At 38.5% G+C, this 17,343-nt stretch overlaps 1 protein-coding gene across 1 annotated transcript in view; it reads left to right on the forward strand.

The window, feature by feature from the left end:
* SPSB3 (splA/ryanodine receptor domain and SOCS box containing 3) overlaps positions 1–17,343 on the forward strand; it is a 172,199-nt gene that overhangs the window by 133,834 nt on the left and 21,022 nt on the right. The window contains exon 4 of the mRNA XM_044082616.1: positions 1,307–1,497. Within this exon, the coding sequence (XP_043938551.1) occupies positions 1,307–1,497 (191 nt within the window). The remainder of the gene's footprint in view (positions 1–1,306; positions 1,498–17,343) is intronic.

Below are 17,343 nucleotides of genomic sequence, written 5' to 3' on the forward strand. Positions count from 1 at the left end.
CTATAATCCCATGGCTTCTGGTGCCTAGTGATCCCCAGACAACCAGCTTAATTTAGTTATTACAGTATAGTCTAGGTTATTTCAGGTGTGTTGAAAGGATTCAGGGTTATTACACTGTAGTCTTGGTCAGTCATTCAGGGAAAACCAAAGCTGAAAAGCATGTCTGTAAATTCCTTCCCTTAATCATGACTTTTGTTCAGGCCATCACTGAATAAAATAGTTGTTTAAAAACTGTAAAATGCACCTCAGTCTATCTGGAACCCCCAGCATAATGCAATTGTTTCCACTGCACTTATTCCAGTGTACATTTAAGAACAAGACTCAGTTTTCTTCATAAGTCATTATTTTTGTTCAGGCCATCACTGCATGAAAAAATTATAAACACACCTTGGAGCAACTAAAACCCCTATGGTTTCACCCGCAGCACAGAAAAAAGCATCTAGGAAACGCACACCACAACTTGCAGCTCTCACTCAGACTCCACCTCTGTCTTGTAAACTGTGAGAAAAAGGAAGAAAAACGTAATCTGGATGGTGTGTGGACCCCAGGATGGGAAGGTGGTGTGTGTGTGTGTGTGTGTGTGTGTGTGTGTGTGTGTGTGTGTGTGTGTGTGTGTGTGTGTGTGTGTGTGTGTGTTTGGGGGTGTTGTGGAGCCATTTCAAGTTGACCTAAGGCCAGCCCTGGGTATAACCACCTCATTTGTCTCTTCCCTTTCCTAATAACCTAATAACTGATGTCCTTCTAATAATTTTAACATCTCACTGAATGTGTTCTTGCATATGGCAATACAGTATGCTGCTAAGGGATGTAGGGAGTCAGATTTCAGGCTGTTAAATGTAACACTGAAATCAGCGCTCACTGCTGTAACCTTAAGTCGGTATTGCCAGCGTACATTTTAAATACATAACTTAGTGGCTGCAGTATGTATGAACCTACAAATACAGCTGGATTACATTTGCCTCTGAATAGTGTTTTTCTATACTGAGTGTTCCAAACTTGGTCTCCCAAGACCCTTCCAGTCTAATTACCCTGAAAAACAAACAGAGAAAATTATGACAAAATTTTGCTAAATGAACATCAAGTGACTGGCTTAATAAGATTACGTGTGTGTGTGTGTGTGTGTGTGTGTGTGTGTGTGTGTGTGTGTGTGTGTGTGTGTGACTAATCTGCTTATTAACTTTAGAGTTAAATATGTATTTGCAGCTTTGCCAAGAAAACAAGTTGTATTTTGTTCTCTCATCCTTTCACCCTGTTAAGCACGGACACTGTTTGCTAGTTTGTAATGAAATTGTTTCCTTCCTAACAGGGATGGATTGTGAAGGATGGGGTTTCTCGTATAAAGGCACTATCTGGCATGCAGGACAGCAGAGAAAGTATACCAAACCGTTTTATGACAAAATGACAGTCATTGGAGTACATCTAAATCTGTATCAAGGAACACTAACCTTCTACCAAAATGGAAAAAATCTGGGTGTTGCCTTCACCAACCTGGACAAGGTAATTTACTCCATACTTCACCAAAAAGAGAACAAAAAAATGTTCAGGCAAATACACCCAATTCCAAACTCTGTTTCAACCGTTACTTTGGGTTTAAGACTTACCTCTCATATGCAAGCTTTCTTCATCTTGTATCTTTGCTCCCACCCCACAAAGGTCTGAAGCACAGTTTGTTTTACAGTTTTGCTTTCTATGCTTTTAGAATCTCATGTCCACTACAGGTGTTTGCCTTGTGTATCTATTGCCTCTAAAATCACAAAGCCACTCCAGTTTTCTGTGATCTGTACTCCCTAGCTCTAGAATCAATGACTATTTGTCTTAAAAATTTTTTTCTCACCCTTAACTCTAAGACTAACTTTAATGGGGTGCCTTACAACCTTACTCCCCCCAAATGTTATATATATAAGAAGCATGTAACCCACTCGCTCTGCCCTTTATTAATAGAGCAAGCCTCAAGTCCTGTTTTTGATACAACTTGTCCCCCCCACCACCACTACCACCACCTCCACCAAACAAAAAAAAAGTCCTTGTAAGAACTGCCTTGGGTCTGTCCCATGCATTCTTGAATTTGGTCACTGTATACTGTACAGGTGATACAGAGGTGTTCTGTACAGGAAATGAGGAAATAAAACGTCAGTTTCTACTTCAAACTATCTACAAGTCGTTAGAATGTTTTCGGTAATCATGTACCCAGATTTGTCCCCATTTGATGTCTTATTTTTTTAAAAATCTCTTTTTCCAAAGCTGTTATTCAGAGGATCTGTAGATATGTCTTTCACGTATTTAAGTTATATCATGTTCCTGAGTACATCACCCAGGCTCATAGTTTCTGATGCAATGGTTGCTTTCTTCCTAGGTTTTTGCCTTAATGGTGCTATAACCAGTCAGACTGACCTGGACTTCAACTGTAATTAATTAATTAATTAAATTTAATCTGCCGTCTTTCCTCAGGTCTATAAACATGTTAAACACTTTTAGTCTTTTTTTAAACATCTTTATTAAATTATCACTTAAGACACAGGTCAACATAAATAAGGGACCCGGAAATTCAGATATAATTGGTATGGTAATCAAGAAAACTTGTCTTTATTTTCAGGTGATACTGTTCTGTACCTGATAAAATTGTCTCAGAATGTTCCACAACACTGAAATTTCCTTTTCTGGATTTGAGTCTTTTTGGGGTACAAAATTACTGAAGATAAAACAAAGGCAATAGCTGTAAACTGTATACCCACACACAAATTGGTTCAGCAATATCCATATTTATGGGGACATGAAAAAATTAAGTACTTAGGAGTATAGGTAAAACAACGATTCTGTTACAGCAGTTAAGCAGATATGTCGGAAGAGACTAAACAAAAACTGAGAAACTGGAAGCTCTGTTTTATGGATCTGGATAGCAGGATACAAGCAGTTAAAATGTTTTTAGTCTTATACACAAGTCAAGCATATTTTTATAAACCAGACGAGAAGTTGTTGATGGCAATTAATAAAAAGATGGATTGCATCTGAGAGAGGGTGAGGGCAAGAGTCAAGTGGGATAAACCAATCCTTCCAATAGAACAAGGTGGTTTAGGATTACAAGATTTGAAGAGATATTTTAGAACTACTTAAGGCTTCTATACATAGCACAAGCAGAAAGCTGTAATTCAAAGTGGAAAGGGATGATGATGAAGCAGAGGGAGCTCAAGAAATAAGGACAGACTGGGATTTTTGATGCAGATGCTTATGGAGAGCCTGAATATAATATTCTGTGTGGCTATTGTTAAGGTAGCAGAAAGTACTGTAAACCAAGCTAACACGGGAATGGAGACAGGAGATTCTGTTGATAGGGATGACTGCAACTGGGTGTACAGAGAATAGGCAAGAGGGGGCTGGAATTTAATGGAGGAAAACAGCAAAGGATCCAAGGTACTGGGAACAAATAATTAGCTACGGAAAGGTAATACAGTGGGAAGAGGCCAAGAATACATTTGGACTGCAGGCTGGGGACTGCCCTCCCTATCAAGGACTGATATCAGAGTATAGGCAAAGAGAAAGGAATAGGGGATCATAAATGAAAAAATAGCAATGGTACCATTTGTAGTTGAATCCAGAGCAGAAGCTGCCATTAAAAAAGGGGTAATTAGTAGGCCATACAAAATATTACATGATAACTATAGCATTCAATCAGAGGAAGTTAGAAAGGACTGGAAGAGAGATATTGGATAAGCAATTCACAAAGAAACAATAGTTGTGTGTGTGTGTGTGTGTGTGTATATACATATATACATATAGAAGTGTTTGTAAAGTTATTTTTATATCACAAGTAGGTAGACTGTAAATGTTGGAGGTGTAAATGGGGAAGAAAGAAGTAACTGGGAACACACACACACACGTGTTTGTGTGTGTGTGTGTGTGTGTGTGTGTGTGTGTATATATATATATATATATTATATATATATATATATATTTTTTTTTTTTTTTTTTGAGTGTAATGAGTTGGTTAAAAATTCCCTGCAGACTACTCTGTCAGAAATACTGGGTGAGCAAATTGGCATAACTAAGGAACTTTTTTTTAAGCTGTGATACAGGATCTGAATTACCTATACATAGTAAGGCCTTGCAGAGTTTAATTCTGGTGGTTATGGAAAAACCAGTTACTAGAAAATGGAAATCAAATTTTAAACCAACCATATTATGACCAGTGAATATAGTAACAGAGATAAAATAACTGGAAGTAAGATCTTTAGAAAAGGGTAGGAGCAAATTACATTGAAAAAAATGTGGATTTTGGGAACAATACATGCAGAATAGTGTTTTGGAGGAAGAATGAAGTTTACGAGAAGGCAGGAATTGAATGAGCTAGGTAATGTTTGATTGACAATGATTGTATAAAAGATTAGATGTGATGCATAATGTTTGCAAGTGAAAATAAGTCAATGTGGTTTGTTTTCATTTCTATAAGTGTATGATTGCCTATGTCATAAGTGATAATTCAATAAAGATATTTAGTGGTTAAATAAAAAGACAAGGGCAAGCATATATTTATATAAAAGAAAACAAATCATGTTAAAATGTTCACAGTTACAAACATTACACATCACATACACGCTTTTATACAGTTATCATCAAACCAACATTACATAAGTCAGACCCGCAGTGGAACAGGCCCATTCCTAAACTGACCAATAAAACCATAGGTAGTAATTAAATTGCTTCACTAACAGACTAGCTAGGTGCCAGTTGTAGGTTTTTGCTTTTAGTTATATGTAGCCTTCTGAACATTAAAGGAATGGTTTTACTTTTTTCTTACTGGTTATTTCAGTTTTCTTAATACGGGGATTCTTTTGTTTCACTGTCAGTTTATTATATTACTGAGTGGATTTTAATATGGTCCATGTGCCTATCCCTGAGGAAGCTGCTGCTGCCATTAGTAACATGATTGGCCCCATTTTTTTGCGTCAAAAAGAAACAAAAAAAAAAAACAAGCACATATCTACTCCTTCTCAAATTTCTTTGGATAGGAATAGTTTACTGGGTCTGGCTCAATGTTTAATTCATTCAGTGGCAATTTGACCTTCCTTGTAAAGTAGTTTCTTCTAAAAGAAAAGGGATTCCTCTTTTCTTGAAGAGATTCAAGATTCTGAATCTGAACAGAAAGATGTAGGGACAGATACAGGGTTTTTCACTCAGATTCCTGATTTAGACTTGCAGGAGAGGTCAGTTTCTGATTCTCCCTGTAGAGGTTTCTCTTCTATGAAACTACTGCTAAAATGCCAAGTTTTTTTTCAGTGGGAGAACACTGAGGTTTCTCAGTCACTCAGAAAATACTATGAGTTGTTACAGAAGGATTTTCGAGAATCTACACCCATTCCACCTGCCCTGTCTGCTTTAGATAATGTATGTTACTGCCTGTAATTTGCTGAGTATATTGGGAAAAAATGCTAAGGATAAAGCTACCAGGTAACAGGAAAAGAGGAAGCCCTAAGATAAGGTTTATGGATGTGGTGAGAGAGGACATGCAGGTGGTTGGTGTGACAGAGCAAATACAGAGGACAGAAGAAATGGAAACAGATGATCCGCTGTGGCGACCCCTAATGGGAACAGCTGAAAGAAGATGATTATGATGACTGCCTGTAATTTTTCTGATGGTCAGCCAGTTGGCATATAGGATGTATAAAGTTCCTCAGTCTTTTAAATGTTTATGTACTATTCCCAAACCTGACACAGCAGTATAGCTTTAGTTGATCACACTGCTGCTAAGCACTTAATTCCAATCCTACTCTTTATGATAAGGATAAGCATATTATTGATAGGTATGGGGAAAAACTGAATACATATGCAGCTTTGATTTTAAAAGTTTTGAATTGTCAGGCTCATATGTTAAAGTCTGTTCTGACTAATTGTGAAAGTGCGAGGAATGTTTTATCTGCAGTTTCTTCTTGTGAGGAAAAATCTGCTTTAAATAATTTTGTTTCTTCTGTTCTGCAGGTCACTACTTGTTTGCAGTGTGTGTATGATTCTTGATACTTCTTCCAGGACTATGGCCACTGGTATGGTTTTGAGGAGGTTTGCTTGGCTGCAGTCTCAAAACCTACCAGAGGATGTTAACAATGAAATTTTAAATTCTCCCTTGGATAGAGATTTAGTGTCTGGCCACTCTGCTGCAGAGGTGATCAAAAAGTGTGAAGAAAGGGACAATCTTATCCAGGGAATCTCTAAGAATTGTAAGCCCTACTTTTCCAGGTTGTCCAAGGGATTTTTTATCTCCTCATCCAGTTTTGGCAAAAAACAGAATAAACAGTCTCAATAAAATTCAGGTAAACTGATGTTTAAGAAGAAATAGGGGTTTCAAAAAGAAGTCTTGAACCTTCCAAAACCAAGGACAGTCCAACAAGTCTGAATGAACTTGCAATGCCTCTCACCTTGGCTCCTTTTTTTCCAAACATCATCTGAATCTCTATATTTCTCTTTGCAAAACAGATTGTTTCAGACAAATGGGTTCTGAAAATAATTCACCAGGATTACAAGATGGCAGTGGGAGATAATTCTGCCCTTGTAGTGGGTCATTCCTTGTCCTCTATATCAGACTCTTGTTCCCGCCTGTTCTTCATCACATGCTGTTGCAAGCACTGACAGAACCAGTTCCTCCCTCCCAGATGGGGATGGGTTTTTATTTGAGGATGTTCCAAAGAAAGAAAATGCTTGGAGACTGTCCCCGCCAAAGGCCCATTCAACATCCCCAATACTTGTCCCGCACCTCATATCTCCATAGATCAAGTGTTAAAGGCCCTATCCAAGGCAAAGAACACAGCTTCCATGGGACCTGATAATATCCCAGGCTGTATTCTGCTTCATCTCCAGCAAGAACTAGCTTTGCCATTGAGCACCCTATTCAACCACAGCCTAAGTATAGGCTTCATTTCACAAAGGTGGTGCTACTACTAACCCTGGAAACTATATTAGCTTGACAAGTCTGATCTGTAAAGCCATGGAGCATACTATTATGGATCTCATAAATAAGGACATAAGCAATCTCCAAGCACTTGACCCCACCCAATTCGGATTCGTCAAGCGCAGATCTTGTCTGTTGAACCTGTTTGACTTCTTTGAGACTGTAACCAAGGCCCTGGATGAAGGAATGTCATTACATACAGTTTACCTTGACTTGGCCAAAGCCCTTTACACAATCCCCCACTTGGGCATCATCGAAAAGCTATTACAACTTAGCGTAAATCCCTATCTCATCAGGTGGGTGGCCAACCAGCTCACACGTAGAACTCAAGGTCAAAATAGGTGTCTCCACCTCCAACAGAAAACCTGTAACTAGTGGTGTTCCCCAGGAATCTGTCCTGTGACCCCTACTGTTTGGCATCTACTTCTCAGAGGTCCAGCAAAGAAAGACAAAAGGACTGTGGCTGACCAAGTATGCGGACGGCTGTAAGTTTCGTGCTGTCATTGACTCCCCAAATGATATTAACATACTGCAATAGGGTCTCACAGCAACAAATGGCCTTAAGTTAAACACAAAAAAAATGTATTATCATACCATTTAGCAAAAACATTGCTCCTACTGATTACCACATCAACGACAACCCCCTAAGCACACAACCTGTGGTGACAGACCTGGGTACACAGGTTGACAACAATCTCACATTCTACCATCATGTTGAGGCAGTGGTCAGAAAAGCCTTGTACTTGGTTCATCTCATAAGTAAAGGGATTGTATCTAGAAAAAAGGAGGCTATTACTTGTCTGTGCTCCTCCGTCATTAGGCAGATAATTGAGTGCAATGCCCCATTTGATATGTACCTCTCCAAACACCTGTATCTGGAAAGGCCACAGAAATACCTCACAAAGAGAATCCATAGCCTCCAACACCTGTCATATGCAGACAGGCTCAAATCACTATCACTCTATTTGGTATCATACAGATTGCTCAGAGATGATCTGTATCTCGCCTACCAGGCAATCTCAGACCCTGCCCTACTACAGATGCTCCATATCCTTAAGTCTAACTCAAAAGGCCTAAATGTAATATGCAACATCAACAAAACCTGCTGCAGAGACAGGTTTGTCTCCCAGAGGCTGCCCTGTCTCTGGAATAGACTTTCCATACATGTCAAACAGTACCTCACTGACCCTCTTCAAGCGCAACCTTGGCGAGTGAATGGGAAACCACAAATTTGTCCCAGGGGTTCCAACTGTGTCCCATATTGACGGGTGAGAGGTGCTGACTGAGGTTTCTTTTTTGGGGATAAACTCTTAGCTAGGCTTGTAAGGGCCCCAAGGCCATTAGCCTAGTAACCTCCTATGAGACCATTTCTGAATCTTTCTTTCCTAAACCTGTTTGTGACAGTGCCCAAATTCAAAATAATGTCACTTCACAACCTGTTACCTTTTCTTCCTTTTTCAGGTTTTCTGGTAACACTAGACTTAAAAGACAATTATCACCACATCTCTATTCATCCAGACTTCAGACATTTCTAAAGGTTTTGTGTGTCTGGATCACATTATCAGTTCTCTGCCCTACCCTTTGAACTATCTACTACACCAAGTATGTCTAGCTCTAGTTATAGTTCATTACACGCTAGAGGCTATCCATATTATTCCATATTTAGACAACTTGATTATCTTTGCAGAGTCTTTTTCAAAGAGTCAGGAATATCTCTCTTCAGTGAAAGATCTCTTACACAAGCTGGGATTCCAAGAAAATGTTCTAAGGTCTTTCTTGACTCCTTCACACATGATTATGTTCTTGGGATATCAACTAGACACCTCAGTTCAAACAGATTTTCTTGCACAGGAAAAACAGATCTTTATTTAGAATTATTTTTAAAGTTTTCCACTCAGACTTCAATCCCTGTGAGGGAATATCTCAGGATTTTGGGTCTCATAGCATCTGATTCTCATGATAACCCTGGTAAGACTGCACATGAGAAAGATACAGTGGTATCTGAAATCTCTTTGTTCCCAGCATCAGTACACTTTCAAATTTCTAATCCCAGTGCTGGGGTTTATCAGAAAAGAAATATTTTGATGTATACATCTGATATCCTTAAATCAAGGTCTCCCCTTCTCCTTCATAGCTCCAAAGCAGTCAACACAGATGCTTCAACCTTTACTTGGGGAACAGTTTCAGTAGGGATAATAGTACAAGGTGTGTGGGATACCAGGAACAGATATAAGCACATAAACATTAATATGATGCTTGCCCTGATCAAGGCACTAAACTCTCTGAACCATCTTTGGTCTCTGGGATCTCTTCAAGCGATTAAAGGCAGTAACCACAGTGCAGTGGGGGTACAACCAGGTACATCAACAAGGGGGGGGGACCAGGTCATACCCTCTCTGCAGACTAGTCATGTTAGCTTGGGATATAACTTCACATCACAGTCTCATACTACAGGTATCCTACATTCTGTCAGAGCAAAATTGTGTGACAGGCAAGCTGAGCAGGACCAGGGCAGACCAGCATGAATGGAAACTAGATCAGGGGGTCCTCCAAGATTTGCTCCATCTGTGGGGAGTTCAAGAAGACTTGTTTCTCTCCTCTCTGAGCAATTGTCTGGCAAAATTTGATGCCAGGACTCCATTGCAGAAGACCTGAAAGATGCCTTTTCATTTTCTTGGACAGGAATGTTCCTGCATATGTTTTTCTACTCATTCTACCAATATCCAGGGTACTTCTGAAGATTCAGATGGAATCCCCCCCCCCGCCAACCAGAACATTGTGGTGATTCCCTTCTGGCCCAAGCAACCATGGTTCTCACTCCATTTGGAAATGTACACAGGTAATAACCACACACTTCCTCACAGAATGGACCTACTCACACAAGAACAAGGGTGTTTGATACACACTGACATCAGTCAACTTCAAATGACTGCCTGGATGATAGGGTCTTATTTTTTTTTCTAGGCACTTGTTTACTAAGAACATGCAGCAGGTACTAATGGAGGCAAGAAAGCCTGCTACTAGAAAGTCACATATGAGCAAAGGGAAAAGGTCTTCTAGTTGGTGCCAGTAACATAACCACCACCCATTCAGGGTTAGTTGTTCTCTGGTTTTACAATATTTGTGTGAGCTTCTATCTTATGGCCTTTCTTATTCCTCCATCAAGGCTCATTTACCATCCATTTCAGACTGTCTGCCCATGGGTCCTGCTCTTTCAATGCAGTCTTATGTCAAAATGTTCTTGAAATGTTTTTTGCATAAAAGGTCTTCAAGAAAACTGGTGGTCCCTCCTTAGGATCTTAATTTGTTTTAGAGAAGCTGGCACTTGCTCCATTTGAACCAGCTGATCTGGCTGCCTTCAGGTTCTTAACAAGGAAAACGGTTTTACTGACTGTCCTGTCCTCTGTAAGAAAGGTATCTGAGGTGCAGTCTCTTATGGAGAGTAAACCCTATCTCATTTTCCATAGGACTAGGGTTTCTTTGAAAACTAATCCTTCTTTTAGTGATATCCGAGTTTACTTTAAGCCAAACTATCCAGCTTCCCATTTTCTTTCCTGAACCTACAAATGAGGGAGAAAGGATACTTCTCGATACCTTGGATGTCCGCAGACAACTCAGGTACTATACTGACAGACTTAAATCTTTCAGATCTTCAGATCAATTGTTCATTTCTTGTTTAGGTAAGAAGACAGGGCAACCTGTTTCAAAACAGACTATTTCCAAATGGTTGTGTAAGGCTATTACCTTGTGTTATACTCACTGTAACATAATTATTCCAGGCAAGGTCAAGGCCCACTCTACCAAGCCCTTGGTTTTATCTATGGCTTTTTGGCAAGGGCTGGATTCTAAAATGGTTCTAGAAGCTGCTACTTGGTCCTACTGTATATATGTTTGCAAAGCACTATAAGCTTGATTCCTTCTCCAAGTCCAGATCAAGCTTTGCTAGGACCATTCTCCACGGGCCGCTGGACTTTTCTCCTTCCACCTCACAAATGTAGTTAGCTAAGGTAATCTACCCATATAACTAAGGCTACTGCAGCAGTGATCATTATGATAAACATAGTACAGTTGTGTAAGCTGAACTTTCTGTAACAGTAGATATTTGAATTATCACTACTGCAGTATCTCTCCATCCTCCTTGTTTTTGATGAGCTTTTTATGGCAGGGTGTGGACATTATTTTTTGTTGTTCCCAGCATTGCCCTGTCAGGGCTTAGCCTCCTTCTCTCTGCTGGCAGGAAAGGTATGAAAGGCTTCGCACCCAAACTTGTCTTTTAGTTATCTCAGCTCAAGGTGCTTGACGGTTTGGATGTTTGGAAGGTGCCCTGAAGCTTTGGAAGCTGGCCAGCTGTTATAGCCTTGGCAGGAAATAATCCATATAGCTAAGGCTACTGCAGCAGTGATAATTTGAATATCTACGTTATGGCACGTTCAACTTACACAACTGTACTTTCTGACTGGGTATGGAAATCAGTTTACAGATCTTAGTTAGGTTAATTTATAGACATCTGGTGTTACTTGAAGAGTCCTAGGTAGCCTATTTTAAGAAACAGAAGAGTAAATGCCAGCATAGGATAAGACAATTCCTGCAGTACTAGCATCTGATGTGACAAGTTGGGTATCCTCAGCTGACCCTGCACATTAAGCTTGGTAGACTCAGTGTGGCAACTTAAGCCCATGGTTTGGTCTAACCAAACTTCCATGTATTTGAACTCAAACAATGAGTGAGAAGGTCACTGAAAAACCAATCAGTAAAAACAAAATGAAAACTCCAGCAAAGCTAGAACTTCCAATGAGTGTCCTCCCAAACCTCTTGTATCAGAGGCACATGGGATATATGCAAATGAGCCTTATGAACATCAGGTGTTTCAGCTAATAGGTGATTCTGAATGCCCATGACTTGTTTCGTCGTTTTACTGGACAATTTCAGGCCAATAAAGCCAAACCCCACTAGCTGTACCTACAAGAGGTTTGGGAGGTCACTCATTGGAAGTTCTAGCTTTGCTGAAGTTTTCATTTTGTTTTTATGCATTTGAACTCAGGAACTTCATTTTGTTTTTATGCATTTGAACTCAGGAACTTTTGTGTTTAGGCCTTTTTAAAGGGTCAGAAATAGCTAATGAAAGTGGTTTGGCTAGCCTTTGGAATGTCTTGAACACAGTGCAGACTTAAGTTTAACCACACTTTCTTTATTGGAGGGTGCTTCAAAGGAACGTCCTTTCTCGTAGGGTTCAGCAGCCTCGGAGTTGATTATATTAAATAGAGGAGTGGCACTTACCTATGCAGAGTGGAGGGACAACCCCCACAAACCAGATTATTATGTATATTTCAATCACTGTTTCATCTGAAACAACACCTGTATTTGCTTTGCGACTCATTATCATACAATCCCTGACCAACTTGTCCTGGGTTTGATTAAGAAAACTTCAAATTATCACATTTAGATACACAGTTCTGCTGTTATTACATCACACAAACTTTACTTTACTTTCCCATTATCTCCACCTCATGCAATACCCAATACAATATTCCATGTTTTTGACCAATTCAGTCGTCTTTATTCCATTCTTCACACATAATAGGCAGATGTACACTAAAGGCATTCAAATGGAAAATATGAATTCATGCTCATTTACACAATATTATGTATGTGTATATATATATATATATATATATATATATATATATATATATTCTTTGAAGAGTACTGTTTTGTCTATATATATATATATATATATATATATATATATATATATATATATATGCCCATTATAAATCAACTATATAATAATAAAATGAAGTCTAGCCACTGAAATAATGTTGAGTGGCCAGGCTTCCCATTAACATATGCTCCTTAATGCCATTCTTAAATATATTTTGTGAGGGTATAGTAAGATTTAAGAAAAAACAAATATATTCTGCAAAACTGGACAGTTCAGTGGTATGGTTACTGAAGTAAGATTGTTTATACCACCTGTAACCTCTCAACTGCCCACACTTTTGTAGAATGTCCCTAATTTTCCTCATGTTTTTGCTGTGTCTCTCATAACATTTTTATTGTTCCTGAAAATCACTTAAACTTACTAAATTATGCTGCACAGAAATGCATTACTCTTCTAAAAAATATATAAATTATAAAAGAAAAAAAAAGAAACACAGACCGCTACAGTGGTCCACTCTTCTGTGCCTCCTTTATTGCATTAAGTGGCACTGATGTACTGTGCAAGTGTGTGGACACATGCATTCTACCCCTGCACAATATACCAGTAAGCAAGGAAGAACACGGAGGAACACTACAGCACCCTTATACAAACACATTATTTAAGAAAGGTAATCAATTTATGTCTTAAATAATGTCACTATATAATAGCAATAATCTACTCCCGTTTCTGGATAAATACTGATACACCCAATCACAGTCATGGATTATTGGTTAAATACAGAATGTTTTTCTTGTTGCAGCCACCAAATCTTACTCTTCAGAAATACTTTAAACCAGAGACATCACCCTGCTGTGTTTAGGTTCAAATCTGCATTCCTACATCCCAGTATAATGCTTCAACCCCTAAAACATACTGCCATTTAACTGCTTAGAAACATATGTCCTCAAAATGGACCAAAGGAGAGGAGTGCAAAAGGAACTTAGAAATAGCTCCAGTTTCTCTCAGCTAGAAGTAGTCAGTCAAGAGAGTACAGTAGAGAGTAGATTATCTGAACGTTGATTATCTGAAATGTCAATTATCTGAACGCAGTCTTCCAAAGCTTTTGGGTAGGAAAAAAATCATAAATTCTAAATATGTAAATGTTATACATATTCGCTTGTGCATGTTTTTGAGCTTTTATTGTGAAAAATATTGTTTTCTATCCACTGGAATCACTGAATGGTTGAAAAGTGTGTTCCCTGCATGCAGAAAAAAACAAGATTTTAAAAGTTTTTTTTATCTGATTCAATGTAGGTTTGATTATTCAAACTACTCTAGGTCCCAATTAGTTTGGATAATCGACTCTTTACTATACTTTATTATGCATCAAGAGCAATGCAACACAGATCCTGAACTGAGTGCTGCAAGTAAACAGAACTGCAAGTAAGAACTCATTTAAGGTTGAAAAATTAGTATTAGCTATCACCCATAAACCACCTTGTTTAATTAACACCGTCCTTTAGAATAAAAAGAACAAAGTCTTTAGCAGCAAAATGACATATTTTCCTTTACAGATACAGAAAACACAGTCTATAAATCTCTCAGAGTGTTTAGAGTTAGAAGTTATTACTTTATTATTGTTATTATTATTATTATTATTATTATAAACATATGAGAGGAAGAGCCACTACTAGTAGAGCTAATAGAAAATTTCTATGAAAAAATTAAACGTATTATTAATCCGCCATACCTCTTAACCTCTCAGTAGAAGAAATATGGACAAAGCCAAAATTAATGGGGGGACAAAGGCCCAAAAATAAGGACAGATTTTAAATATTGCTTTTATAAACTTAGAAAGTTGCTAGAACAAGAGGTTTTAGATGAATATGCATTTTCTAAAGGATATGAAGTCTGAAACTCAGATGTCTGCTGTTATTTAGTGACTTCAATCCTCAATGATTTGCCAGAAAAACTCATATTTTATGAGGAATAAAATCTGGACATTCTGCAAAAATCTGGACAGTAGAAAGATATGTACACCCACCAGTAGGTATCTATCTGAGCTAAGAGAGGAAACTCTCACCTCAGGGACCATGAAAGCTCTCTCACCTCAGGGACCATGAAAGCTACTGCCATTACCCTACAAGTTGTTAAGAAAAAGAACAGCTGTATAATGAGCTCATAGGAAAACACTAGGCTAGCAGTCTGCAGACTATTACAAGCTTAGCCAATAAACAGAGATCAGAATCAAACCCTAAACCTTGTATCCATGAGGTAAAGACCTTAACCATAATACCAACTCCACTCTCCAGTTTCAGTGTAGAGGAGGACGAGACATAGGTTCAGCCCTCCACTTGTACTTCTCCACAATTTTTATTATGTTTTGGCAGAGATCACAGATTTTCTTGTCTATGCAAGCACAAAATTGGGGGCCAGGGACCCAAAGAAGGATGGCAAAGACTTCAAAAGAGAACTTCTAAGGAAGGCTTATTTTGCTGGGAGGGTAGAACTGATGGAGAGGGGATGAGACAGAGATTTTATCTACCTGTTAAGTGCAGCGGCTGTCAGGGACAGGAAGCAGAGTTTAGGACTGCTAGAGCAGCTGGACATGGAAGGTAGTCTAGGACAAATTAATCCTGCATGGAAATACATAGGAGCAGCAGAGGGGGAGTTTATAACAGGAGAAGGGGCTCAGACAAATTGACCTTCCTGATTTTGCTACGTGTTTGTGACATAAAACATGGCTAATATGTGCTGCACATGCATTTCAACATATGTTTGAACAAATGGTGCACAATATATGGTTTGGGCTTTACTGGAGATTGTAGATCTAGCTGGTGGGAGGTAGGCATATATGGGTATGACAGTTTGCATCTGTTTGGGGGAGAATCATCATCAGTAGAGACAGCCTTCTTTTTTTCTAAGTTACTGGTTTTATTTCTGTTCTTTTCATTCTCCCAAATCCTGTCTCTGCTTCATTTCCAGTATACCTTCAATTCTTCTATTGTAATGGCAACACTATCTATATTATTTTTGAATGTAAAAGCCCTCGCTAGTATAGACAAGATGGAAAAAGTATTGAATTATATTTAGAAATCCAGAGTGCAAATTGCAATGCTGCAAGTAGCCTGCATTTGTAAATGTTTACTGTCTTGCATTGCTCTAAACAGTCCCTCTTTATCCCTCCTAAAACTGGCAACTTCTTACACTTAATAATGACAATAATTAGATTTATAGACTTATATTACTTCAGAAAATGTATATTAATTCATGTTAATTTTTTCTGTCAGTGTCACAAATTAATAGTACTAGTAGTTTAAAACAGTGCATGTCTCTTATTTCTAGATTTGTCCCTAATGTATTATTTCTTTTTATTTAATTTATTTTATTTATATATTATTTTTTCTTTATTTTTATTTGGAGTGCGGGGAGGGGGGGGGTGACACACCAGCAGAGTTAAGTTAGGCATTTTACAAAATTTTGACATGCTGAACTCAAAAGGGTTCGCCATCACTGGTATAGATAGTATTTCTTAAGTAAGCACACTATTGTATTCCTTCAGTATGCAAGTAAGGAACAGATCTAAGTTGAAGAGGCCTAGCTTCAGTAACCTGTTAAGACCCACATCACAGGTGTTGGGATCATAAATCTTTTCCAAGATGCCAGGAATCCTCCCTCCTCCATCATGCACCGCACATACAACATTCTCCATTTCTTCTTTGCCACAGTAGAAATCATTCAGAAGAAAATGGTCTCTAGCTACATTTTGAATCTTTTTTTTTCAGCATTGCTAAAATTGTGCTTAATTTGGTGCATAAGTACTCTTCATTTCCTTCTGTTATCTTACTTTGTCAGCCTTTAATTGCAAAAGTTCCTGTTTAACTACAATTCCTGTCACAAACTGTTTTCTTTACTTTCATCTTAGTGGGACTGGGCCTATTCACCTTGTAGCAGCCAAGCAGAAGCTTGTTTGTTTTTTGCCTGCCAATAGACACATTTGTAGTTTAATATGCCTAGAAGACATACATGACACTTTTTGTTTTACTATCTCAGCAGAATTTAATCAAGTGACAAAGTGTAGATGTTGTGAAAAACATAAAGCTCACTTTCTCAGGTTTTGCCTGCTCCACAATCAAATTCCAAATCTTGTGAGCTCTCTGTCTCTGTTCAGGCACTTCAGTCTAAACAGCATTCTATCTCTTCAGAAAAAAGGAAGTAAAACTTCTACCCTTATTAAAATTCAGATGTTAAAGTCTATGCTTTCTAGAAAGATTCTTCATACTTCTCTACAATTAACTAGCTCTTTGGCAGATTCTGTCACTCCAAAAACATTTCAGATTCTTCCTTCAGACAAATCCAAATCAGTTAAATTCCAGCCGATCTGACTGAGGAATCTTTTCACCGCTGCACGTAACCATGAAGAAGCTCAAACTAGACTTCAAGCCAGACACAACCAGGAAGTCCTTCTGCACACCATTCCAATCAATACTGATTTCGTGAAACTGGATAAAGCCTTTATTACAGTTTAATGCAGAAAGTCTCAAGCTGTTTTTCCTGCCCTTTCTAAACCAGGGGAATTGCAGAGGTCTAGCATTCCTGTGTTGAGCTTCCTTTTTTACTCATCCCTCTAACTTTGGCATTAACTCATATCATCTGGCTCTAACTCTTCCACAGCCATAATATCAAGAGTCAATATTGCCAGTGCTAGTGATGTCCCAAGTGATGATCTTTTCAAAGCCAGTCATTTCAGTACCTGCTCCCCCAACAG

Source organism: Protopterus annectens, chromosome 9.part0 (genome assembly GCF_019279795.1).
Source record: "Protopterus annectens isolate FY-2018-M chromosome 9.part0, PAN1.0, whole genome shotgun sequence".
NCBI lineage: Eukaryota > Metazoa > Chordata > Ceratodontiformes > Protopteridae > Protopterus > Protopterus annectens.